This window comes from Ptiloglossa arizonensis, chromosome 4 (genome assembly GCF_051014685.1).
Source record: "Ptiloglossa arizonensis isolate GNS036 chromosome 4, iyPtiAriz1_principal, whole genome shotgun sequence".
Classification (NCBI taxonomy): Eukaryota; Metazoa; Arthropoda; class Insecta; order Hymenoptera; family Colletidae; genus Ptiloglossa; species Ptiloglossa arizonensis.
The window spans coordinates 10,430,643-10,456,525 of record NC_135051.1 but is presented as its reverse complement, the minus strand read 5'-3'; the positions used below and the strand labels follow the sequence as shown (position 1 = coordinate 10,456,525).

Here is a 25,883-nt window from a genome sequence, read left to right as displayed (position 1 = left end):
TGTGCTACTCGTTACGGAACTTTGTATATGTTTTCCACTGAGAACTTTTTGTAATTGCGTTTAAATCTTTTAAAATGTATTTTACTTTCAGGAGAATAATCCTTTCCAACATGCTTACGTATACAATTGTATATATTGACATCTACTATAATTCTCTCTTAATTATAATTTTGAATACCTTTTTAACTTAATATATAAAAATTTGTATGCAATAAGAGTTCTTTAAGATTGCATAATGTTACAGCTTTTATGCTTATTCTTACTTTGCTGAAATATAACAAACCGAAGAGATTGCTATTTATTTGCTTATAAAAAAGATAATTCTATAAAACGTATTAAATATACCCACACCAATTGTAAATTGACTAAATTTATTTTAATCGCTTATTAAATAAAAAATTTACAATATTGTAATCAGCATACAGAACGAAAAGCACGACAATAAGTATGGTATAGTTATAAGTCTTGTTTAATTGAAAATCTACCTTAAAAACCTTTTAGAAAACAGTATAGATATATTGAGAATGAAACATTATATTTAGAAAGTAATATACAATACTCTTCCATATAACGTTACGATTCGGCGCGTAAAATTATTCCATAATTTTTCTTTAAAAGTAAATGAAGATCACAGCGACTTGAGCGCGTATATAAGTACGTGACATTATGTATAAATTGATTTAGTAATGTACTTAAACTCGAAAACATTATAAGCTGTTAACTTATAAGTATGCAGTATTTGATCATATTTTGTACTAAACATATCATAATGTGTATTTAATGCATTTATTTCTCTATATGTACATTATTACTAAAATTTTGATTTTGTAACTTATAGGCATTAACCCATTAATCTATAAAATCATTTTTTCAGACAAAGTTAAAAAATACGAAGTAAAATAAACCTGAAGTATATAAATATAATTAATCTATAGTATATTATTGTGTTAATAGCTCCAATTCAATACTAACTTTTACTGTAATACTTTCTGAAATATTCGCGTAATATTTTTTTTCTGTGCGATACATGGAATGGTAATTAAAAGAAATCGATACAAAATTTACAAAATAGCGTGTCAATCAAATTTTAATGTATAGATCATCATTGCATGTATTACATCACACAGCAACAATTAATAAATATTAATGGGTTAATGAACATGAGAAACAAGACCTGGTAGATTTTTAAGAAGAAAGTAGATTGTTTTGCTTATTTACTCAAATGAATACATAATACAATTATGTTTAACAATCAGTGATAAATAAGCCCACTGAATATTCACTTATTATGAGATTACCAAATAAGCAGAGTGAATTTATTGGCGCTAAGGATAAAATACATATACACAACAACAATACATATGAATCATATAGGACCATGTTTTATGTATGTACATATACCTATAATGAAACTATCCAGTAATAATTATATGATGTGTAAATAACACAGAAGTGAATGTTGACATTGTTGAAGGAACATTAAGATAATGACAAATTGATTAGTGCACGAATATAATATACGTGTATAATGTAATTGTAATGTTAAACGGGACTACATTTTATACAATATGGTGTAAAGTAGTCTCAGAATGTAACATATTAAAGCTGAGAAGTCACAACATTTAATCACTTGTCAGGCACTTCTCTATGCATAAGATATGAAATTACGAATAAGTGAATGTGAAACTTGCTCGTTCGTTAGATTTCTCACAATGAAATTTGAGCATTATCGTATTTCTGTTGATGAGCTGTTGAGCTTTCGGGGTTCCACCTATGTTTTCTGCTATCGCAATATTTATAAAATTATATAAAATTAATGTAAATATTATCTGTACTTCTTTTAATGATAAATTATAGTTAAAGAAGAAAAAAATTTTTTGGAATTTGTGGAATTTTTAATAATCTTTAGTAATTGCATAACTTAACTAAAAACCTGTACCAATTCATATGAAATATCTGTTAAAAGACAGATCTTCGAACACATTCTACAGATTCAGAAATTATAGAAATTATATTTATTTAATACATATGAAATGTACAAAATATACTTAAATGTGTTAAATTGAATATGTTATGTAAACAAACATTTGCCACTTTTTTTTATCAATAATCTAAATCTTTTAAAAAATAAGAATTCGTTTTGCTCGTACACTTATTTAAACATATGCTCGTATTTTTATATCGTGTATTAATGCATGTCAACGAATCAAATTAAGATAATTGCCTCTAAATTTAATAGTTTACATTTTAACTTAAATTCAAATGTATTGAAACATTTTAATTAAGTTCTATTAAAACATAGTAGCATGATCAATAAACAAATTTTCTTACAATAACTTGAAAACGTATACCATGATAAATGATGTTCAGTGTTATGAAAATAAACCCCGACAGCTTTGAACATGCCCTAAATATAAATACAGTCTATAATTCTATGCTTTTAAGACTACTATTGTATACTATGTTTACACCCGTATAATAACAGGTATGAACTTAATTTCATAATTGAATTTGCTTGCAGAAACAATTTTCATTCTATCATTTTGTTGATCTGAGTTTTATCTTGTTTATTTAATTCTCGTTTAAACTTTACTGCGTGTAAAGGTTAACCAATAATTTAAAGTAAAGTTACACATAGCAATAATAGTAATGTAATAATATCTCTCTCATTATTCTATACATGATTGTTTATCTTTTATATATACAAATTATAAATAACTTGCCTTTGACAAAATAAACCAATAGAATAACAATTGGTATACAATTTGAAGATATCGAAACTACCTATTGAATGAATTGCGATAGAGAACGAGCATGATGTTCAATACTATTAACTTCAGACAATAAACTGTTATTATCGATGTTACCTGATAAACTGTATTTATTGAGTTTTTATACCTCCTATTTAATTGATTATTCATCAATAACATTATTGTATCTACTGATGAGTAATTTGAGTATGTAGGATACTAATTAAGGTACTTTATTAATCCACCTATATGGACAATACTTTTTCTTCATTCTACAATTACTGATTGTATTCGTTTAACAACTTTCATACGCTGTAAATTATTTTGTTTCTCTCTTTTAAGATGTTCCTTTAATTTTTCTACATGATTCAAGTAACTGATTGTATTTGCAATAGAATCTAACTTTAATTTTTCTATATCTGGCACTGCTTTATGAGCATTACTTAACATGTGTTTAAATATTCCCACTTGTTTAGATGTAAGAATAGATACTGCTGTTCCAGGTTTACCCGCACGTCCTGTTCTTCCTGCTCTGTGAATATATCCTTTAATATGCTTAGGAAGATCATATGATATAACTAATTGCACATTTGGAATATCCACACCTCTTGCTAATGCATCTGAACTCACAAGTCTAAAAATACAATAAAAGTACAAAATTTATAAATTACATTGAAAGTAACTGTATAATATAACAATATATAAAACATACACTTGAATTTCTCCAGCAGCAAATTTTCCAATTATATTTTCACGTTGTTTTGACATAAGTTGTGCTGAAAGCTCTCCAACTATTATATTCTTTTCAGATAAAAACGATTGAAGCAAAAGAGTCAATCTATGAGCAGTCTCTCCAGAATTTGTGAATATTAATGTTTTAGGGAGCATATTATTCCTAATCAATATTTGGTACACACCAACTGGTTTATACTCTGCTATGCATTCTACTGCAAGTTCTGTTAGTTCTTTAGGACTTGTATAACGACCTATAAAATCCTGCACTTTCTTATCTAAGTTTACATTCTCATCTTTACTCGACACTAAGACAGATGTAAACAGTATTGGTTTAAAAAGTCCAAGATGGCTCAATTTTTCTGGATCTTGAGATAAGGTTGCACTGAATAACAGTTTTTGCGCTGGAACTTTACTATTTGGAAATTAAAAATTTAATTATAAAATTGATTCAAAATGTACATACTAATATTAATATTGAGATATATTAAATCACTCCGTAAATAATGTAGTTCTTTATTCTACTTATATAAACCAACATACTCTATTTATATTGAAACCATTTATGAACTTTCCAGTATATAACTTATCTAGACTATCTTAATTTAGTTTTAATACTATGTTTACATTATTTTCATGCTACATTTTAGCTGCATAAAAGATTATTAAAATGAATATTAATGAAACTCATTTATGGCATTGTATAATGTATGAATTTAAAAATGGAAACTATTTATAGATATGTTCAATTTTAACAGATCGCAAAAGAATTATTTTTCATTGTGATAATGCTTAGCCGCAGACAATAAAAACAACTCACGGCGAAAATTGCTACCACATCATTCCTATTTTAAAAATCTTAGCAATTTCAGATTTTCTTGTATTTTTATAAAATGTTATAAAGGATATAAAATTTTAAATAACAAATTACTTGAAAGAAACAAAAAACTTCTAGAAAGATAGAATACAGTTAAAAAAAAATAATTTTAATTTTGTTCTTTTACTTATTTTTAACACAAATGACCAATTGTGCACATAGAGTAATTCATTTTCATTAGATACAAAATTATATACTATATACCGAAGATGTTATCATTTCTTAATAATAAGGTAATAATAATAAAGAAACAATCCTTATTATGAACATCTGATAAACTACATACAGGTAACTGAATAGAATTTGAACCAACTGAAGATATTCTAATTACTATGATCATTTCAAACAGTTGTGAAAATAGATTAATAAACATATGTTCTATTTTTTAATGTACTAAAGTGACATATAAAAATAATATTAGCTATGAGATAATATAATAGGGATTTAAAAATAACCTGTTGTGTATGTTGAAGAGTGTTAATCGTGGAACATAATAATGATGCTCAGGAAGATATTCTAACCAATCAGTAGCTCTGTCTGCTTCGTCAATAACAAGAAATCTCAAATCATCTAAGGAAAATCCTGGTGTTTTTAATATATGATCAACTAGACGTCTAGGTGTAGCAACAATAATATCTATTACAGATACACGCTCTCTTCCTACATCTTATAAACAGAAACAATAGATTTCACGATTTATATAAAATGCAAACAGTATATTAATGCTAAATTATGTAAATACATACACTTTTTAAACATATTATCTTGTTCTTCTTGAATTGAAGATGCACCAGAAATTAAACCAACTTTAAGGTTTGTATGAGATGTGTAAGTAATCATCACCTTATAAACTTGTGCAGCCAATTCTTGTGCTGGCACAACAATTAAACAACGTATTTTTGGCACCAACCGAGATTGTAATATTTGCACAATTGGTATAACATACGCCAAAGTCTTACCTAACATAGGAAATAAAAAATAATCAGAAATGATACTTGGTACTCTAAATTTGTTGATTTTTAATATTAATATTACAATTTATTTCATAAATACTAATATAATAATAGTAGTAAATGTTTTCTATCATAATTTCATTACTATTAACTTGAAGTGTTTTACTAAAAAAATTGGTAACAAGAAAACTTCAATTTTATGAAATAAATGCATTCGTACCACTACCAGTGGGAGCTGATACGCATGTATCACGTAACCACCATCCCTGCTGCCTATCATTATTACACTTTAATAGCCAAGACATCATACTAGCTTGAACAGGAAATAATTTATTGATACCATTACTTTTTAAAACTTCAACCATTTTAACATCTAACATTGAATCAATTTCTTCTAATCTTGGACCACAATTTAAATCACTTGATATAATTGTTGGATTTGCCAACCATTCTGGTAGTACTCTCTTAACATTCTGAGATTTCCTTTTAATTTTAGCACCCAAAATTATAAAATTTTTAGGTTGTTCTTGTATATTTTTTGAACCTATTATTTTATTAGATATTTCATCTTCTTCATTATCCATAGTTTCATTTTGTAAAATTTCATTCTCAGTTTTAGTAGTTCCATGTTGCATATAGTTCTCATCAATTTTAATATTCTTTATCCTTTCTCTCTTTTTGTGCCATTTCTGCTGAGCTGCTCTGCCTTTTGTTGCACATTGTAGTTCAACATTATTTTGTATGGTATCTTTAGTAGTAGAAATATCTTGTGTTGATTTTTCTTCAACTTTTTCTTTTCTTTGTTTCTTTTTCTTTTGTTCAGGTTCATTTATGGCTTTAAGATCATTTACCTTTTCTCGTTTACGCTCTTCTATTCTTTTTAATAATTCAGATAGATGTTTCCTTTCGTTTCTCTTTTCCTCTTCTTTTTCACCCTCATACCTATTATCAAATAATTCATATTAATTACGGTTTGCACAAAAATAAAAAATAAAACAATTTATATAAACAAAATGCCAATTCAAATCAAATTTATAATCATAAAAACAACAATTTGAATGCATAAATGTATAATGAAGATAGTAATATAAAATTGTACTATTATATTTATACTTACACTTACACTTACCTATTTATTACGAATAAATTCATTTGCTTTGATTTGACAGTGCTATCCACGTGTTACAAAAATATATAGGTTATGTATTTAGTTTGTCTGTGACAATTATTCTCTTTTATCTCTCTAGACTCTACAATCGATAGTTTCTTATCTTCAAAAGTTTATATTACATCATTTAAGTTCTGAGAACTGTATTTCTTTATGTCAGTACATTGTACCCCTGTTTCAAAGTAAAGTCGAAAACATTTTTATTACAAAAATCTAATCGTAGTCGTAAATAAACATCAGTTTTATGTATTCGTCTAATTCGATTGGCATAACCTAACATTTTTGGTACGGTGGGACAAATAGGAATAAACAGACGGGTCCGTTTAAAGGGAAAAATTTTCTTATATTTATGTAATCAAAGAACACACCGGTTCTTCTAACTTTCTATAAATTTAAATAATGTACTATCGAATAATGTAGGTATTTTTCATCAGTACACACACATACATGCAACAGTGCACATCAGTGCACACACATCTAATGCAAGATCTGCGTATTCGTCAGCTCGGTACTTCAAATAGTCTCTGGCGAGTAAAAAAAAGAAAATTTAGGCTTTCTTTCTAGTTCTCAAGATACCTAAAATTTCATTTGCAAGCACGGCTGATCGATCATCGTACCGTGTGTCTGAAAACGTAAAACAACGTAGGAGAGTATTGTAAAGAAAAAAAATATCAACATATTGTATTTACGAATTCTAAGATTTGGAACAACTTTTTCCTCTACATGTAAGTAAATACTTAACTACATATATGGTATAATAACAAAGAATGATTATCAGGCAAAGAAATTAAAACATGGAACCATACATTTTGAGAGCTGATCACAATCTGAAATTTTCCCCAGCACTTTTAACATGATTTCCCCAGGGAAAGTTCTTTTTTCTCTGTAATGTCTATGAAAAAAAAAAAGAAGAAAAAAAGTTTCTCTGTGACCATGGTGTACATATTTGAAAGTCATTGAGTATTATCATTAACAGTAACATTAACAAATCCAGATCAGATAGTACTCCGAGGATTAAAATTCGGCGCTTAATTGCTGTCGTAGCGTCGATCACATGACTTTTTGTTTTTTTGCTGCCTCGTTTCGTTGGACAAACTTCGTATCTATAATTCTGTGACTAGTCTATGCGACACACGTAACAATATCTAGTTTATCTTCATTAACAAGCAATAATTATCAAGTAGTTTTCAAAGTTAGTAACCGAAATACGAATAGTGTTTGAATAGTATATCAGTGGCAAAGGTAAGACGTTAAAGACTTTTGATAAATATATTGACCAAGACTTTTGATAATCATGAGAAGAAGATGAAATGGTTTTATAGCATCCAGTCATCGTAATGTATTATACTTCTGTAGAACAGCGTAAATGACGCATACTACTCCTTACTACGTAATTCAATGTACGTGAAATGATATAGTTATTACTTTATACCAATATACAGTATTTATTAAAATCCATAATATACTTTTGAAACGGTAGTAGATGCAAGTTATAGTGCATACCTATTATCAAAAACCCTACTAGTTTCTTGAAAATAGGCCTTTATTTTCGTTATATTTTGATTTAAAGTTTGATAGGTACATGAGGAATGAATTAATTAAATCTTCTTAATAGAACAAGTCTTGAGTAAGTCAGCAGAGCGAATAACTACAAAAGTTGTCAGTAGTAAGAGTCGAATCCCAGCTTTCTTGTTACTATTTTTTATTTTTTTAGTACAACTTTGCAATGCTCAAATATGTTTGATTTATTTTTGTACCTAATGTCAATGCTATATGACATTAATATTAAGACAAAAAATCTTAAATTTTTAACATAAAATGTAGAAATAAGTACAATAGTAAAATAGCAGAATATATATCACATATATTTTTTTGTATTATTCATTCGTGTTAGTTATTACAAGGTAAATTCTGTATTAATCATTTGTATTGTCACTATTGATGCTAATGGTTTTTGGATACCTAGCAAGGGCATCCATATACCTGCTCATTTTGGATAATCGTATTGTATTGTCCATACTATAATTGTTTGCAATTCCACTAACGTGGAAACTAACATTGCTAAAAGCAATTTCCACTAACGTAAGGACCCCTTGTTAGCATGAAATCGCTATAGTGTTATTTTATCCCAAATGATTGTATATTGGGAAGGTACTATAGAAAAACGTTTTATAAGGTTAAAATTAGGAATGAGATGAATGCTTTTTAGATGGAGTTGAGCATAATATATAGGAGTCGATTTGTACAAACGAATCTTAAAATTCTTCCAAATTGTAAACTGTAACAAATGGAAGAAAGAATTTTTATACATTTTTACTGCAGAATCCTTTATGTAGCCAAAATTAACATTTTTATTATTAAGTTTTACTTAACTAGTCTAAAATTAAAAGAATTTTCAATACTTGAAATAGTTATAGGATAAATGTTTTAGACTGATGTCCAGGTCTCGTATTTGAAGTTCCGTAAAGTGATAATAATTTTATCATGGTTTTTCTTTGTTTGTATTTAAGTTCACATCTCTGCATGTGTTATATATAACTGCAGTATATACACTTTATTACAGTTACATATAATTGTAATAATCTGTATATGGATACAGAAATGATATTCAGTCAATTTCAAAATTCAATGTTTCGTATTAAAATATTTTCAAGAGAAATTTATATTTCCATTTCCATGTACATATGTGCACATACATATTTACAATTATATTTATATTGATTCCATACTTTACTGTTTCTATAAGAAGCGAAGATTGCAGTAAAATAATTTTGCATCAAAATTCCTCCCTTCAACATTTCCAAAGTAATTTTTTTGTCAAGTAAATCAAATTTTTTTTTCAATAAACATTCAGAATAAGAAATGACACATGTAAGATGTAGGAATTTATTGCAGTAGCTGATCAAGTCTAACATTTTGTTTCTGTTATTTTTATGACAATAGTCAAGAAGACGCATGTCAAAATCTTGTGGTATCAGTATAACAAGAATTATACAGCAACATATTGTCCAATTTATTATATATGTAAAGTCATAAATATATAATATTTGTAAGTACTTATATATTTCATGCCCAAGTGTACGTAAATGAGACACTTTCTATATATATGTATGATAAATATATGCGTACGTCTATGTTTTATAAATAATAACTCTAAATGTTAAGCATTTGTGAATGTTAATAAATAATTACACTGTAAGAAACCTTAGAGATATAATAAATTTCAAAACCTGATTTTTTCGTATTAAAATATTTTACGAAAAAAAAGTTATACAAATTGTAAATTCAATGTAAATCGTGTAGAGTTGCAAACATAAGTAAGAAAAAAGAAGAACACCTCCAAGAGATTTGAATTCCTATCCTTAAGTTTTGAATACTTGACCTGCAGCTATTGCAGTTGTTGAAAGTCCTTATGATTTTTGCGTAGTTAAGTACATCATAATAGAAAATTTAATTTTTTGGCTAAACTATTAACTGTAGAGTAAAGATATCTACGAATTTTTTATTCCGTTCATGATTCACAATTTGGAAGAGAAATGAAGTTGATTTTACGATTTTAAAAATTTTAACTTAAAGTTATTTCGATAAAAGAAGCCTTGTTCCCAGAAATATGGCGCTTTGTTTTGCAGCACACTTTACCACACTGATAATCTCAAAAAGTTGTTCGAACATGCTATAAAAATGAAGCAAAAATTTTTTCATCAAAATTTGGAGAGTATATTTTTCTACCATAATATGAATTTTTTTGGTCAATTATATCGATAGAATGGATGGTGACAACCTGTAAAAACTACATGTATATAATTTAAAAACCGTAATTGTTTTCTATTTTGTATAATATATTTTTTTCTAATTGGACAGTTATCCCGTTTGACGGTAGTACACGAGTATTGAATACTTGAATACAACGCTTCAAATTCCTAACCGATTACGTTACTAACTGTGTGAACTGATTGCGTCATGTGTAATATTTATAAATATCAACGGCAATTTTAGAGATCATGATTAATATGCAAATAATTTCTTTCTCGTTTTTTTTTACCTATTTCACAATATAGTAGGTATCATTAAAAATTATTATAAAAAAATTTTCTTATACTTTCGAGAGATCAATATTTAACTTGAATTCATTAATTATGAGAACATATTATAAATTGCGTAATTTACAAAAATGTAACAAATAGAAAGGATAACTAAAATCTTATTGCTTTGTAATATATTTGCACTGTATCATCATACATATGAATAGATGTAGCTTTTTAAATTCTAGAATCGCACGTACTTTAACGATACAATAATAAGAAAATTATGTTTTGAAGGTTATTGATCTAATTGCAAAACTTGATACGTCATGCTTCTTAGACCTAGAAATGCGTTGTATTCCTGTACGCATCATGTACTCTATTCTATTGCTGACTGTTATTTCCCATACCATCCGTGTATCTACGTACATTCTCTGATTAACGCTCCCACCCATTCTATGAAGAATATTTGCAACCAGAGTCAGTTCGCTTCAGTCGGTTACGAGGACCCTGTGAAACCGGTACTGGTGTACGTGATCGAATAAAATCTGCTACTGTTTCACAAGAAGACAGAAGCCACACCCTGGATAGTTTCCATTTCGTTACCGATCAATAAAAACTTTGGAATCTCAATACAATAGCATCTTGGCATATTTCGATCTACACTTGACTCCGTAACAGTTCAGCCGTTACTTCTCAAGGTATTTGCATTACTTGTCGTTATAACTGTTAAAGTGTGTTAGGCAAGTTTTGAACTTCTATCTACTAGAATTGACAGACACCTTTAACACTAATCAGTTAAATTTAGCGAACATTCCATTAAAGTTTCTGAATACGCTCGTTTCAGTGCATTAGTTCTAAGCAAGGTATAAATAGTATAACAAATATTGTTTCTAAATTTCTGTAGATTTTAAATAAATAATTTTCTACAATTACGTATTATTTCTTTTTAAAGATGAAGATGAGATTGTTATCAAGTATTTTTAAATGTAAACTTTTTTCATATTGAACTTTGAAACTTCGTTGATTCCATTTCGTTGATTTAAATAATAAATTTTACAAGTTGTAACGAGCGGAAGTATCTCTAAAATGATCGCGATCATTAAGTAAGACGTTATAACAGCATGAGAAAACTATCGGGTGTAGTTATATGTATTTGATTGTTTATCGCTTATACATACAAATCATTTTACTTTAAAACCGTTAACAATAGTTATTATCGAATATAAGTATAAAATAATGAAACTGTGGCGATAATTACGATTTTACTATTTTCTTATATCTTCAAATTGATATATATATATTTTCAGAAAAATATAAATATATTTTATTAAACATTCATTTTCTAGGTCTTTCGAGTAATTGAAATAATATTTTATCCGAATTTGAACGAGATCGTTACAGTATTTTGTTTCATTTTAGATTTTATAATCTGTATATTGATTTGTACAGAATCACTTTAGAATGTGTTTTATTAATTGTTCTTATCTCTTTAAAACTAAAGAAAACTTTTTGAACTGAGTTGTATTTTAAAGATAAAATAAATAATTAGTTTCATAAACATACACACGCATATTAAATAGAGCATGTGTAGTATAATATACATATAAATATGTTTTATTTTGAAACTAACAAAAACAATAAAAGATTTTAATGCTTTAAACATATTTTACATTTACTTTAGTAAGAATAGTTAGCAATGTAAAATAATTCAGTTAATTCTGAAAATCATATTTCGCATTGATTGTAAAAAAATAAAATATTTCTGAAATATATTAGAAAGAAATTTCTTTCTTTATTTCATCTTTAATTGCTTTTATGCATATACTTTTCCAGTATTATATATACTGTCTAAATAACAGTTATTAAATTATATTAGAACTTCCTGTTCTTTAATTATGATCTCTGTCAGAAGGAAATTAGTGTCTTGTCTAGTTAGAGACATCTGCCAGTCATACTATGTAAAAATAATTGTTGTAATTTATGTTTATTATAATATTTAATCTTAATAAATTTATATTCATCTGTTCTATAAAATTTGAGAAAATATTAAAAGTTTAACCAAAGCAGTGGATAAATTATGTAAATATTTGATCGTTTAACATAATATTTATTTTACAGCCCAGTTGTACAATGTCGGCCAGTCAATACTACCATATGCAGGTAATTATCAGAATTTTTTGTTTTATATATTTCTTTCTTTATATCTTTTTCTATCGCACACAAAAACTTAAGTTTCATTTTCGAAATATGAAATCTTTAATATACGTATATAGTTTGTTGTATGTATGCACAAAATGAAGTACAGTGAATTACTTCCTCTTTCATCTGGCTTATATTTATACTTCGGTCACACTCGCTTTAAAGTCTTTGAGTTGAATTGATAACTAATTTAAACACTAAATAAATTATAAAAGAATCTATACTGTTTTTTTTTTATTGTTTTAATACTCATAAATCATAGGAAATTAAGAAGAATATTAAAATATTTTCACGTGTTATAAGTTTCTTAAACAGAAACCTAATGAATTTAATACGTAATAAATTCAATGTAAATTCATTGTTAACGTAGTTTGAAAATTTAATAAATATGAGAGCCTTTAATTAGTATTGACGTTATGTATCAATACACGGTGACAAGCATAATCTTGTGTTTGTAGATGTATTGTTTTCTGGACACCTTGAAAGCGGAAGTGTTGCATGCAAGTATTATCTTTTTTAGTGAATGCTCAGTTGCATCTTAGAAATATATCCAGTTTTTTTTAAAGCAATGTGTTCTCAGTTTAACTTGCTTGTAAAATCGATAAATCTTTATATACATATAATTTTGAAAACACGGACCAGAAATAATTAATAAATTATATATCACTATATTCGAGAAACATTTACTCCTATAAGATTTTAACTGCTATAAGTTAAAATCAGAATTAAGAACATAATTAATAATGCCATATAACATGGGTATGATTCCACCTTTGGACGTGGACTCAATTATACTGAAAATTTGCAACTATCTTTCAGATTAGCTTTATCAGTCTTTAAAAAACTACTTCGAAAGTATGGAGAAACCACGCATAATTATAAAATAGTTTTTTGAAAATGAACTATTAGAAGCATATTTGTTTCGCATTCATTTTATAATGAATATTTTACGTACAAGAATAAAGGGAAACCGTCAATTCTATTATGCAGGAAATAAAAAAGTTATTCTTTACTATTATAAAGAATATAAAAGACTCGAGTGGCGAACAATTTTGCAGACGAAAATGTCAAGAATTGATTTCTGGAAAATTATTATTAATATTAATGCATCTACGAAAAAATGTCAAAGGGAAAATATAAATGGCTCGAAGAGCACTACATCTATAGGACCTTAGATTTTTTTTCAAATTTAACAGTGCATGTGTAATTAAGAATTACGCCCTTCATTTAAATGGAAATGCATATTTTCTGTAGCACAGATCCATTCCCCTATCAATTCTATGTGAAAAATTATTAAGGTATCGTGGCAAAAAAATGATTAATTTTCGAGATATTTTCCAAAAATATCTTTACTAAATGACAATGTCGAAACGGTGTTTACGTTTACAACATAGTCACGAAGACATAAAGACATTTTTTTAATCGTCGGAAAATAAGTTGGTTTGAGTAGAGCTGCCTTACGCGGGCAAGCCTACTATATATAATCTGGCGGATTGTTGGTAGGTACCCAGATTGGGGGACCCCCCCCCCCCCCCCTAGTAATCCTAACTTAGGATTACAGGCAATTTATAAAGTTGCCATTCTCGCAGCCCGAGCGGTTAAGTCAAGTCCCCGTCCCTCCTGCTACCATTCACAAAACCAAAAGACGAATTGGGAATGGGTCGTTGCAACGATTAACAGGAGTTCGACGATATGATTGGTATCAGATGCTTCGGGTGCACCAAACCTGTACTGCAACAAGCAAAGCAAATTGCAGCCCCCGAGGGGACACTGCATCGCTTATTTAATAAAAATTGTTACGAAGGGTATTCACATTTATTACATTTTTCTTTCACTTGTTGTTTTTATTTTCATTTCATCGAACAGTTGAAGTAATTTTTGATATTTTTATAACTTGTAATGTTATCTTTAAAAGTATCCAGGTTTTTGTCATTATATGTATTAATAATTCTTTTTTAAAAGTGAACGTCAAAGGCTAACAATATTATAACGAACAGAATGGTGTTTTATAGATTATGCTAATAAACGTTACTAAGGAAAGAGTGTAATAAAATCTCCGTCAGATTCTGTGGAATATTTTATATTCTCTAAAAAATGTGCAAATATGTATAGTTTTAACTGCTTTAGTTATATATCAATTTATTATATTTTTTACATAACACATTTTATTTTCTTTAGTGCACGCCAACGATATATCCTGCTGACCCTTTCAACGCAGAGGAAGATGCAGCTCTTCTTCGAACCGCCATGAAAGGTTTCGGCACCGATGAACAGACCATCATCGATGTACTTGCCCATCGTGGCATCGTACAGCGGCTTGAAATAGCCGATAAATTTAAAACGATGTATGGAAAGGACCTAATTTCTGAATTAAAATCGGAACTTGAAGGCAATTTCAAGGAGACTATTTTAGCATTAATGACTCCATTGCCGGAATTTTACGCCAAGGAACTTCATAATGCAATTTCTGGAATGGGCACAGACGAAGGAGCTCTCATTGAAGTGTTAGCATCTCTTAGCAATTATGGTATTAAGACAATATCCGCTGTCTACAAAGAACGTAAGTACAATTATTGTCTATTTTCTGTTCTCTTCTGTTCGATAATGTATTGTTTATATAATTGCAAAGTTATTATTTGAGAATATATTCTGAAAGTATTATTTTAAAATTCACAAAAATATATAGTATATTTTTGAGAATGTAATAAATTACTCGAATCCACAAAAAGTATTATTCTTTTGCTGCAAAAAGAAGGCATGAGTTGTTTACATCGACGCTCCGTCCGTAGTCTGTTACCGCTCGTACCATCGCAAGCAAAAATACTGCATTATTGGCGTAGCCTTTTAATCAAATGTTATCTATTAAGAAACAAAATGATTTCGTTCCTGTTTAAATATAATCACTGATTCGATAAGTTTCTCGTAATGAAAAAATGGATATAATTTAATATGCGTAATAAATATTATTATTTTGAAAATTATTTAGTCTATTAGAAAGTTATTCTAAATAATTACCGAAACTAACGTGTAACATATCATTCAAATGATCAAAAGATATATAATCTGCAATAAACTACTCAATTAAAAACATTGAAGAAATTGCACGACGTTCTATCCCAAAAGCTAACTCTGCAATCTCTGCAAGTAAAAAGGTTCGAAGGAGTTTCACTTTAAAGAAAATAAAGAGAGTAAAATATTACACACAAATTATGCAAGGTTATTGACTTACATTTATTTAACAATTGTAGTTATCAATAGAATACCGATAAAGATACTTCAATAAAGATATCTTTGAATACAATTATAATTCTCGATTAATATGTACTAATGACGTAACTTCGATTTTATTTTCGTTATTTTCAAATTTGTATTTGAAGCTCTTTTTAATTCTAATAACAAAAATAATATGACGAATGGATGTTGTTGTTGTATATAAATGGTACAGTTGTTTTTCTTGATAAAATTATTCATCAATAGTCATAAATAATACTATGTCATTCTCGGAAATTCTAAAGTGACTTTTTAAATACATATTTGCAGTGTACGAAGAGGACTTAGAGAAGGATCTGGGAAGTGATAGTTCTGGTCACTTTAAGAGGCTATTAATTTCGCTTTCATGTGTAAGTCAATTTTGATATAATAATTTGTAATAAAATTTATAGAAATTGTTGCATCGATGCTTAATTTTTTTTTAATTGATTATTACGTGCTTTATTATTTTTATCCATAAAAAAAAAAAATTGAATTGAATTGAATAATATTTGTAGACACACAAGTCTGTTAACGTACGTGTCTAAATGTATAAATTTCATTTACAATATATGAGAAATCTAATTTTTTATAATATATACTTGTAAACTATTAAACAAAAATCCATGAATGTGAAGTATATCTATAACATTTTATTCTATCTTTAAAAATAGAGATGTTATTCAGATAACCTGTTTTATATGCCTCACTTTATTGAATGATAATTTATTAACCGAATTTATTGAACTATGTCAAAAGGCCAATAGAAACGAGAATTCTGATGTCGACGAGGAGGCTGCAGTTTTGGATGCTGAAAGACTCCTTGAAGCTGGTGAGGGCCAATGGGGAACAGATGAAAGTACATTTAATGCTATTCTTATTACTAAAAGTTACCCTCAACTACGGAAGATTTTCATGGAATATGAACGTCTTTCCGGAAATAGTCTTGAAACTGCTATCAAGAGAGAGTTTTCGGGCAGTCTTGAAGACGGTTACCTTGCAGTTGGTAAGATATATTGATATTTTACTTATGTTAGAGTTTGTTTTGACATGGTATTTGAGAGAAGGTTCATTAAAAAGTTGAATAACAAGCTTCAATTTATTTTCTTCGACAACACGTTTTTTACAATAATAGAATGTTTATCCTCACAAATTATGTTTAATGTTGTAATAATTTATATTATCATATTGTCTTATCAATTTGTTTTAGTGAAATGTGCTCGAGATAAGACTGCATATTTTGCAGAACGACTTCACAAAGCAATGCGTGGATTAGGCACTAATGATTCGACATTGATACGCATAATAGTAGCACGATCAGAAATTGATTTAGGAGATATTAAAGATGCCTATCAAAAAATTTACGGACAGTCACTCGCAGAAGACATTGACGTAAGTTAAACGTACAATGTACATTCAATTCTTAGTAAATGCTTCTGCAAGATCGTTTCTTCTATTTTAACTTTGTTAGAAAAAAACATAAAGCTTACTCTATTCTATTTTTATTAGACATAATGAAATTGTTGTAACAGATCCAGAATCAATGTAGGTAATTTAACTAAATTTTGTAAAAGCGAACGAAAAATGTCAACTTCTACTTCACTGTGGATACTGTACATATATACCTTACTTCCATTGTCTACACAATTTGTATTTGATTTTGATTTCACTATATGTTGGCTCTTCTTGACTTTTCACATATTTCAGGACGATTCTTCGGGATACTACAAGAAACTTCTGCTTGCTGTACTTGGATGAACGGATTTCATATTCAGCAGTCCCCTTCGTTTTATATTATTCTTTAATACTAGAGATAATTCGTCATTATAGCCCGCAAAGCTTTATAGACGTGCGAAATTATTCCGTCTTTCTAAATTAAATCAATAATTATTGGTGATGTTGATGTTGTGTATTTGTCTGTGTTGATAATTCTATAAGATGATATTATTTACTATTATATACACGAAATATTTATAGATTTCGGATGTACATGCAAATGCATATTTTTACAGAGTATACACAAAGAAAGGAAGCTTAGATAAAAATTTGACGCATCATTAGAGGATTACAATAATATATATATATATATTTTATGTAGTTTTATTCAAAAACATATATAAGAATATATATTTCATACACGTTTATTATATTTGTTTGTTTAAATATTTATTATTTATTGAAATTCTCGAACATCTTGTATTACGTTTGCGGACGTAGAGATTCTCGATTTCTTCACAAGTTCACGCTCCTATCACTGTTACAGTATGTAATAGGTTGTTCAATAAGTTTTGTCATTCAATAAAACTTATTGAGCAACCTAGTACTATACTGTTCAATAAGTTTTATTGAACGACAAAACTTATTGAACAATCTAGTATATACAATTACGTACAACATTATAATTTGATCAGCCACTGTATATGTATTATTTGCATAAACATCTGCAATCTAAATATTAGTGAACAAATATTGCTTACACCTGTAAGAATAGCAGCAAAATTAGTATAAAAAATTGTTAATAAGGAAAAATAGTGTAAGAAAATAATTTGCTGCATTGAAAATATCATGAGTGAGATTAATTCTTAAATGAAATGTGATTACGAAATACAGTAAAAGTTGGATAACTGCATGAAAATCTTAAATCAAGATTTCTTATTGAACGGAGGTATTAATTTTTATACTAGGTACGATTCAAATCAAGCTTCAAAGTTCGTCTTTGCATTATGCTGAACGTCAAAAAAGATACAAGTGAACGGTTAACTTTCATAAAATTTCGGATTTATCATTCAAACTTATGTGTGCAGGTTAGCGTATTTTTTGTAGAATTCAAGTCGAACATGGCTTGACAAAGAAAAAGAATGGTTATAATAGGAGGAAGCGAGATAGATATAGTACATTAAGTAACAACGGTTAAGATTTGGTATTTCAAAAAGCCGCTATGATAAAAAGTAATACAATATGCAATACTTTACTTTCGGTATTTTTTATGTTGTCTTTCAAAAAATGTACCAATAAATTTTTCAAATTCTTTTGATCAAAGTGAGTCCAAACCCAACATAAATCAGACTATTTTTAAATGACTTAATATATACAATATTACATGCTAATGTTATGATGAAGTTTTTTGTTATGATGTATATTTTTATGTTATATTTTTAAATAAGACATTTCCCAACGTATTTGTGAAATTTTCATCGCGAAAGTGATCCCAAACATGTTATAATTCGAATGATATTTATGTATTTAACAAGTGATAATAACTTTCTCATATCACTTAGTGAATAAGTAAATATGATTCAAATTTTATCATACTTGGTCTCATTTTAATCAGAAAACCTCACAGACACGTTAATAAAAGTTTCATTTAATAAAAAATCAAATACAAAAAGTTTCATTAATGTTTGCATTAATGTTGTCTCACCGATGTTCGAGCACGGGTTGAATGTACATTCCAATTATTTAATACAACTTATAGAATAGTTTGCATTTTATGAATATATATTATTATAGATTATTTTATATTAGAATAATGATTATAGAAATTCATAGAACAAATTTTTCTATGTTTTTCAAAATTAAATTTGAGTTGTAATGTTGATATTAATGAATCAAAATTTGCACTGAACAATATATAAAAATATACTTCAGAATATTCTTGATTTTTATGTACAGTATTGTTGCGATAAATGTGAAACTAAATGTCCAAGTTGAATACGAAAAGTTTATCCCATCTACTAAACAGAGTCTCTTTTGGAAATTAACCAGCAATTAATATGACACTTTACGATACTCGTCAGTTAACTTTGTAGTTAACTAGTATAACTAGTATAACTAGTTGATAGATACGTGCTTGTATTAACGAAATAATACTAATGAAAAGGCACATTTTTTTTATTATTACATTTTTATTAATAAAAATGCTATTGTTATATTTGTCAGATGCTTTTAATTAAAATGAGACCAAACACGATATAATTTAGATCATATTTACTTATTTATTAAATGATAAATGCAAAAGAAACTATGTGTGAAGGATTTTGAATCAACGACTATGATAAGTATGAATAGAAGAGGTTTATTTAGTAAGTGAAAAATATTGAATCAACATTACTTGCTCATTTAGTAAATATTATCCAAATTATATAATGTTTGGTTTCGTTTTAATCAAGGAAATTAATTCGTTTATTCAACAAACAAAAATTTAAAAAATTTGATTGCGTACATGTTATAAGCTATCAAGTGGCCCTTACACTTCGGTGACTACCTCGACGCTCAGTTTTTCTTTCACTTTTGCTTTCTGTTCTTTTCTATGACTGTTGCTGGTGTAACGGAACGAATTTCCCTATTTCGCTAAGTAGAGAAGAATTCGGACCACATGCACTTTTATAAATTAAAAGTAAAATATTTTTATTCTAAACTGAAGTATAAAAGATGATACATACGAACTTTGCTACACTTTCCACCTGTGTTTCAAACAATTATTATCAGAATGTGTGAGTGTAAGCTGAAGTTGTTCGTGTGGAAAGTTATCTGTGCCTGTGATATAGTAGTATAATTTTAACACAAAAATGAGAGTCAATCTATATAATTAATATATTAAAGGAAACATATAATTATAAAAATGGCATCAAAAGAGATAGAAATGCTAAAAAAATCTAGTTTGCACAAAATATTACTAATTTAATATGTAACTTTAAACTGGCTGGATTTACAGATATAGAAGTAGAGCAAGAATTGACATTCGACGCTTTTTAAATCTAACAAATTTTTAAAAACATACAACACATCAGTCACATTATGGTATTATATCTTTAATTTCAAAATTTTGCACTTTTTTGAATTAGCACATTTGTCAAAATAAAACAAATACAAGGAATAAAAAGTTGTAGAAAATTTTTAGATAGTTATATTTTCCAGTGTAATTTCGGTCATACGATTGTAAGTCTTCCCTACCTTTCCAATCAGAAGCAATAGTGTGGACCGTTTCTACTTGCGGTAACCAGTTTTGTTAGCCAATTACTAATTAACAATATGCATCCATAATATAAACGGCTATAATATCATATATTTGTATAATATATGACCACTAGAAATGGTGGTCAACCTTGGCAGCGCCGCCACACCTACGCAAGCCTGTATACTCCGGAGGGTCGGCAGGTAGCCCGAAGTTGGTCGCTTGGGATTGAGGCTTCCCCCTCAACCACGCATCCCATCGCCAGGCACCATAGCTTAGGATTGAAGGACAATTTATAGAGTTACCATCCTCGCCGCCCGGGCGGTTAAGCCAAGGCCCTCGTCCCTCCTGTCGTCACGTATCATTCTCAAAGCCAAAATAGGAATTGAGAATGGGTCGTTGCGACGACCAACAGGAGTCTTACGGTGTGATTGGCATCAGGTACCTCTGGTGCGCTCCCAAAAGACCTGATTTTCCTCCGGAGGGTTGCCTGGCACCTTCACAGTGTCAAAACAGAACCAAGGAGCATGATTCGTCCACAGGACAACTGACTGGAACCACAGAGGCGCCAAAAGTCCTTACCGGGCACGATTTTCAGACTGCTGACTGATTACTCGGAGCTGCAAAAAGTCAGATGTTCGTTAAGATCATCAACTTTGGGAAAGATTTGTGTTTACTCAACCATATGTTCGTTTCAAAATCGTATACCTCGCGAAATTATTGACGAATTTGCGTAATTCCTTTTGCACTCGAAAGTAGAAACTCGCGCGATTAGAACGGTATGAGCTTTTCCCCCTAGGGCATTATAGTTATTCGTTTAGAGCATCAGATGTGGGAAAAATTTGTTGCGTTCTCAACTTTCCCTTCGCTTCAAACTCGCATATTTCGCGAAGGGTTCCTGGATTGGAGACCGTCCCGGGGCTGGTCCAGGCTGGTCCTCCGGGCTTTGGGACATCCGTCCACCTCGGGATCTCCCCGCAGAATGAAAATTTTCGCAACCGGTACCTCCTTATATACCCTCGGACAAGGTAATTCGGCAGTTGCGTCAATTGGCCTTAAAGTAATTTTCGATCAATTTAAGTACTCTTCCGCCATTATTTTAACCAGGATATTCTTAGTAATTGACCATACTATGGTCCTGTGGACGATTGTTAATAATTATGATAAATATACATAAACAAATTCGAAAATCTATGAAGGCGAACGGTTTCAGCGAATGTTTCTTCATCTAGTCCATCATTATTAACATTTAGGCATGGTACGAATATTAATGTTACAATTGCGATATTATTTACATGCATATTATTTAATTATATATCATTACAAAGAGTTAACGAGGGCATAGAAATTAATTGTGATCGAAATCAATACAGAAGATGCTTTCTAACATGTTACTTAAGTTTATTAAATTTTTAAAACATGCAAAGTAATAAGTGTTTGTTAGACCTTTTAAATTATGTTGTTTATTTCTTATCACTTATACAATGCCCGTACAACTTACTTTTTTTATAGAAAAGAAGAATTTCATCGCGTCAATAGTACTTCCATATTAAGACGAATGAGTTATTCCATGGCATCCTATGTATACGTCTAAACGCAGTGTTGGTCCATATTTTTTATGAAAAATTTATATTTTGTCAGCTGCATTGTAATACACTATCTAACACCTGCTGCCTCGCCATCTAGCGCTTCGCTAACGAATTATTTCTCGACAAATTTGGACATTTTACCGTAGATGGCGCCACTCGTGCCTTTCTGATTAATTAAATTTTGAACCAATTAAATTATTTTTGAATCTGTGCTTCTGCACAGAGTTGGGAAACAGAAATTAATAGATAATGCGTATATCATAACTGTACAACCATTATTTTTCCTCCTTATTTAAGAGAAATTTATAATTTTTGACCCTGACATCTAGCGTTTCAACCGTGAAATAAGTGTTTTACAAAATATTATTAGTATTACTACTGATTATGATTTCTTCTTCGGATTATGGAATAGCAAGAATTGTTGCTGAACAATCGGATTCTGCTTCACAGAATGAAATTAATAATGCTCCGAATAAGTTAAAAGAAAAGAAAAATTCGAAGTTACAGGATTCAGAGAAGGATATTTTATATGAGTCTTCAGATTCAGAAAACATATTTAGCGTTGTAAAGTACAAATCGGAGAACGTTAACGTTTCACAGACAGAAAGAGTTTCGTTTAGAATTAAATTTAGACGATCTACGGAACAGAGTTTATATAAAATTGATACAAACTCCGAGTGTGAACAACCCAATCGTAACTTGCGCGACCGACATCTGAAACAGAAGAGGACAAGTTATTCAGAGATAGAAAGTGGAAAGGTTTGTATCGATAGTGGAGATACGTCTAAAACTACAAACAAAAAGAAATTAGTACAGATGTCGAATGAAAATAAAGTATTGAGCAGAACTAGAAATAGAAAACCACCTTTAAAACTTTCTGCGTATCATTGTGATTCCTTAGATTCCTTAAGTCATTTGGATAGTCCTTCTGTGAATTCTCCATCTCGGAGGAATAGAAAGACTATTAATTATAATGAAGATAAATTATTTATTAATGCTGTAATGTGTAATATGAAAGTGGAGGAGAAACAAAAACAGAAAGAAAATAGGGATACAAAAGTTTTTACAGATGAATGTAACATGGGACTTGGAAGATTAAAGTTGAGTCTAAGACAGGTCAAACGAAATCGTATTTCACCTGCAAAAGTTAGCGAGAACGATAGCGGGACAGATTCTGAAACAATTAAAATGAAATCTATGAAAGATTCCTATGATTCTGAAAGTAAAACGCACAATGAACCGAATCTTAGAAGAGATGGAGAAAATATGCAGAAAAAGATTGGATTCATTAATAACGGTGAGAATGACAGTGAGGAAGAAGTTATATCTATCGCTTCTGTTAGAACGGATAAACAAAAGAGGTTGATCGATGAAAATACATTGAGAAGTATAGAGGTTGTTAACAATGCTAAAAACAGTGACACAGAGGAATATATAACCGATATGTACAAACGTATCAAAATTTCGTCTCCGAAAAATAATATTTCACCGTCACGGAGAAGAAGTAATATGAGTACTCCAAAATTTCGTTCGATAAAACATAGTACTTTAACACCATCGATGGGGAAAAGAAATAGCGCTTTGTTAAAACCAGTTACATCTTTACAAGAAGCTAGATCAAGATTACACGTTAACGCTGTACCAAAGTCTTTACCTTGCAGAGAAGAGGAATTTAATAATATTTTTACATTTCTTAAAGGAAAATTAGAAGATAAAAATGGAGGGTAGGTTGACAAAATTGTTTACTATGGAATATAATTAATAAATAATGAGAATTTGCAGATGTATATATATAAGCGGAGTACCAGGTACAGGTAAAACTGCAACTGTAAATGAAGCTGTAAGATGCTTGCAAAAGTTAATAATTAAAGGTCAATTAGATGATTTTGATTATGTTACAATTAATGGTATGAAATTGACCGAACCAAGGCAATCTTATGTACAAATTTTGAAGCAGTTAAATGGAAACACTGCTACTTGGGAGCAAGCATATCGAATACTTGAAAAAAGATTTCATAGTATTAATTCCAAGATGACATTACTCCTTGTAGATGAAGTACAATTTCCTTTTAATTTTTTTAAGTAATTTTATTAACATTATTATTATTATTAATTATTATTGGATATTAATGTTAATTATATTATTGTAGCTCGACTTTTTATGTACAAAACGCCAAGATGTTGTGTATAATCTATTAGATTGGCCAACAAAGGCAACGGCACAATTAATTGTTGTCACTATAGCTAATACCATCGATCTACCTGAGAGAGTTTTAATGGGTCGCGTTACGTCGCGTTTAGGTCTCACCCGATTAACTTTCCAACCGTACAATTACAAACAGTTACAGGAAATAGTAATGACCAGACTTAAGAACTTCAACGATTTCAGAAGCGAAGCCGTACAACTTGTTGCACGGTATTATAATGAATTTTTAGTAGCTCTTAATGAAATTAAAATCGCTAGTATTTGTAACACTTTTACGCAAACGATTATTTTATTATAGAAAAGTTTCTGCTCTATCCGGAGATGCTAGACGAGCTTTGGATATATGTCGTCGTGCTTTGGAAATCACTGAATCACGAAATGCTAAAACAGTATCTCTAGAAGATGTAACCGAAGCTGTGTCCGAAATGATTGCATCTACAAAAGTTCAAGCTATAAAACACTGTTCGAAAATGGAACAAATATTTTTACAAGCTGTATCTGCAGAGGTCACACGAACCTCGGTCGAAGAAGTATATTTTCATAATGCGTACAGACAGCTTGAATCGCTATGCTCTTTCGACGGTGCGTGCTTTGTTTGCACAATATTGAAAAATGTCAAATGTTGTAGCTTTTTAATGATTGTATTTACTCTTTTACATTACAGGCATAAAAATACCTACTGTAACGGAAATACTTGGTGTCTGTGGAAGATTAAGCGCTAGTAGGTTAATAATTAGCGAACACTTGAAAAACGATATACATCAAAAGATTTTATTGAACGTTTCCACAGACGATATTCACTATGCAATTCAGGAGCTAAATTTAAATTCGAAATAATTATTCTTTTAGTAAATAAACGTGTCCTTTTTTATTCAAAAGTGTATGCGTTCTTAAAAGTGCCTTGGTAAATCATACGATTTCATAAATTGTTGCTAATCTCTCGCTTGTTTGTGATTCTTGTGAACGAAGTTTATGAAATAAATTATTTATTAATTAAATTCTATACTTGAACAATGTGTTTGACAATATTTTGTACGAATCACATGTATTTTAAGTCGATTGACTCGCAAAATTTAACGATGAACGTGCTATAACATTTATTATCGATATATGTACGATTTAGTAAATTACATAATTCAAGGATCTCACTCATGAATTTTGTGTACTATTAATAAACAATC

At 29.2% G+C, this 25,883-nt stretch overlaps 3 protein-coding genes across 8 annotated transcripts; 2 read left to right on the top strand and 1 right to left on the bottom strand.

The window, feature by feature from the left end:
* Window positions 1-2,967: 2,967 nt before the first annotated feature.
* Window positions 2,968-7,187, bottom strand: Dbp73d (putative ATP-dependent RNA helicase Dbp73D). Its single transcript, XM_076309695.1, has 7 exons — window positions 6,928-7,187; window positions 6,442-6,652; window positions 5,533-6,254; window positions 5,106-5,318; window positions 4,815-5,025; window positions 3,463-3,897; window positions 2,968-3,384 (listed from the first exon to the last, which is right to left on the bottom strand). Exons 2-7 carry the CDS (start codon window positions 6,462-6,464, stop codon window positions 3,018-3,020), a joined length of 1,971 nt encoding a protein of 656 aa, XP_076165810.1. The 5' UTR covers window positions 6,465-6,652; window positions 6,928-7,187; the 3' UTR covers window positions 2,968-3,017.
* LOC143145906 (annexin B9) lies at window positions 7,041-19,891 on the top strand. Of its 6 annotated transcripts, none has more exons than XM_076309732.1 (9): window positions 7,041-7,205; window positions 10,982-11,203; window positions 12,624-12,665; window positions 13,163-13,204; window positions 14,883-15,264; window positions 16,245-16,324; window positions 16,713-16,959; window positions 17,164-17,345; window positions 17,661-19,891. In XM_076309732.1, the coding sequence occupies exons 3-9, from the start codon at window positions 12,636-12,638 to the stop codon at window positions 17,709-17,711; spliced, it is 1,014 nt and encodes a 337-aa protein (XP_076165847.1). In that variant the 5' UTR covers window positions 7,041-7,205; window positions 10,982-11,203; window positions 12,624-12,635; the 3' UTR covers window positions 17,712-19,891. The 6 variants fall into 6 exon arrangements, with proteins under 6 accessions (XP_076165847.1, XP_076165846.1, XP_076165843.1 ...); XM_076309731.1 differs by having other exon boundaries at window positions 10,967-11,203; XM_076309728.1 differs by lacking the exon at window positions 7,041-7,205 and adding an exon at window positions 7,568-7,722 and having other exon boundaries at window positions 10,967-11,203.
* Window positions 19,892-22,743: 2,852 nt separating this feature from the next.
* Orc1 (origin recognition complex subunit 1) lies at window positions 22,744-25,802 on the top strand. The gene is made up of 5 exons (XM_076309694.1): window positions 22,744-24,220; window positions 24,279-24,552; window positions 24,647-24,912; window positions 25,001-25,284; window positions 25,367-25,802. The coding sequence occupies exons 1-5, from the start codon at window positions 22,881-22,883 to the stop codon at window positions 25,537-25,539; spliced, it is 2,337 nt and encodes a 778-aa protein (XP_076165809.1). The 5' UTR covers window positions 22,744-22,880; the 3' UTR covers window positions 25,540-25,802.
* The last annotated feature ends 81 nt before the right edge of the window (window positions 25,803-25,883 follow it).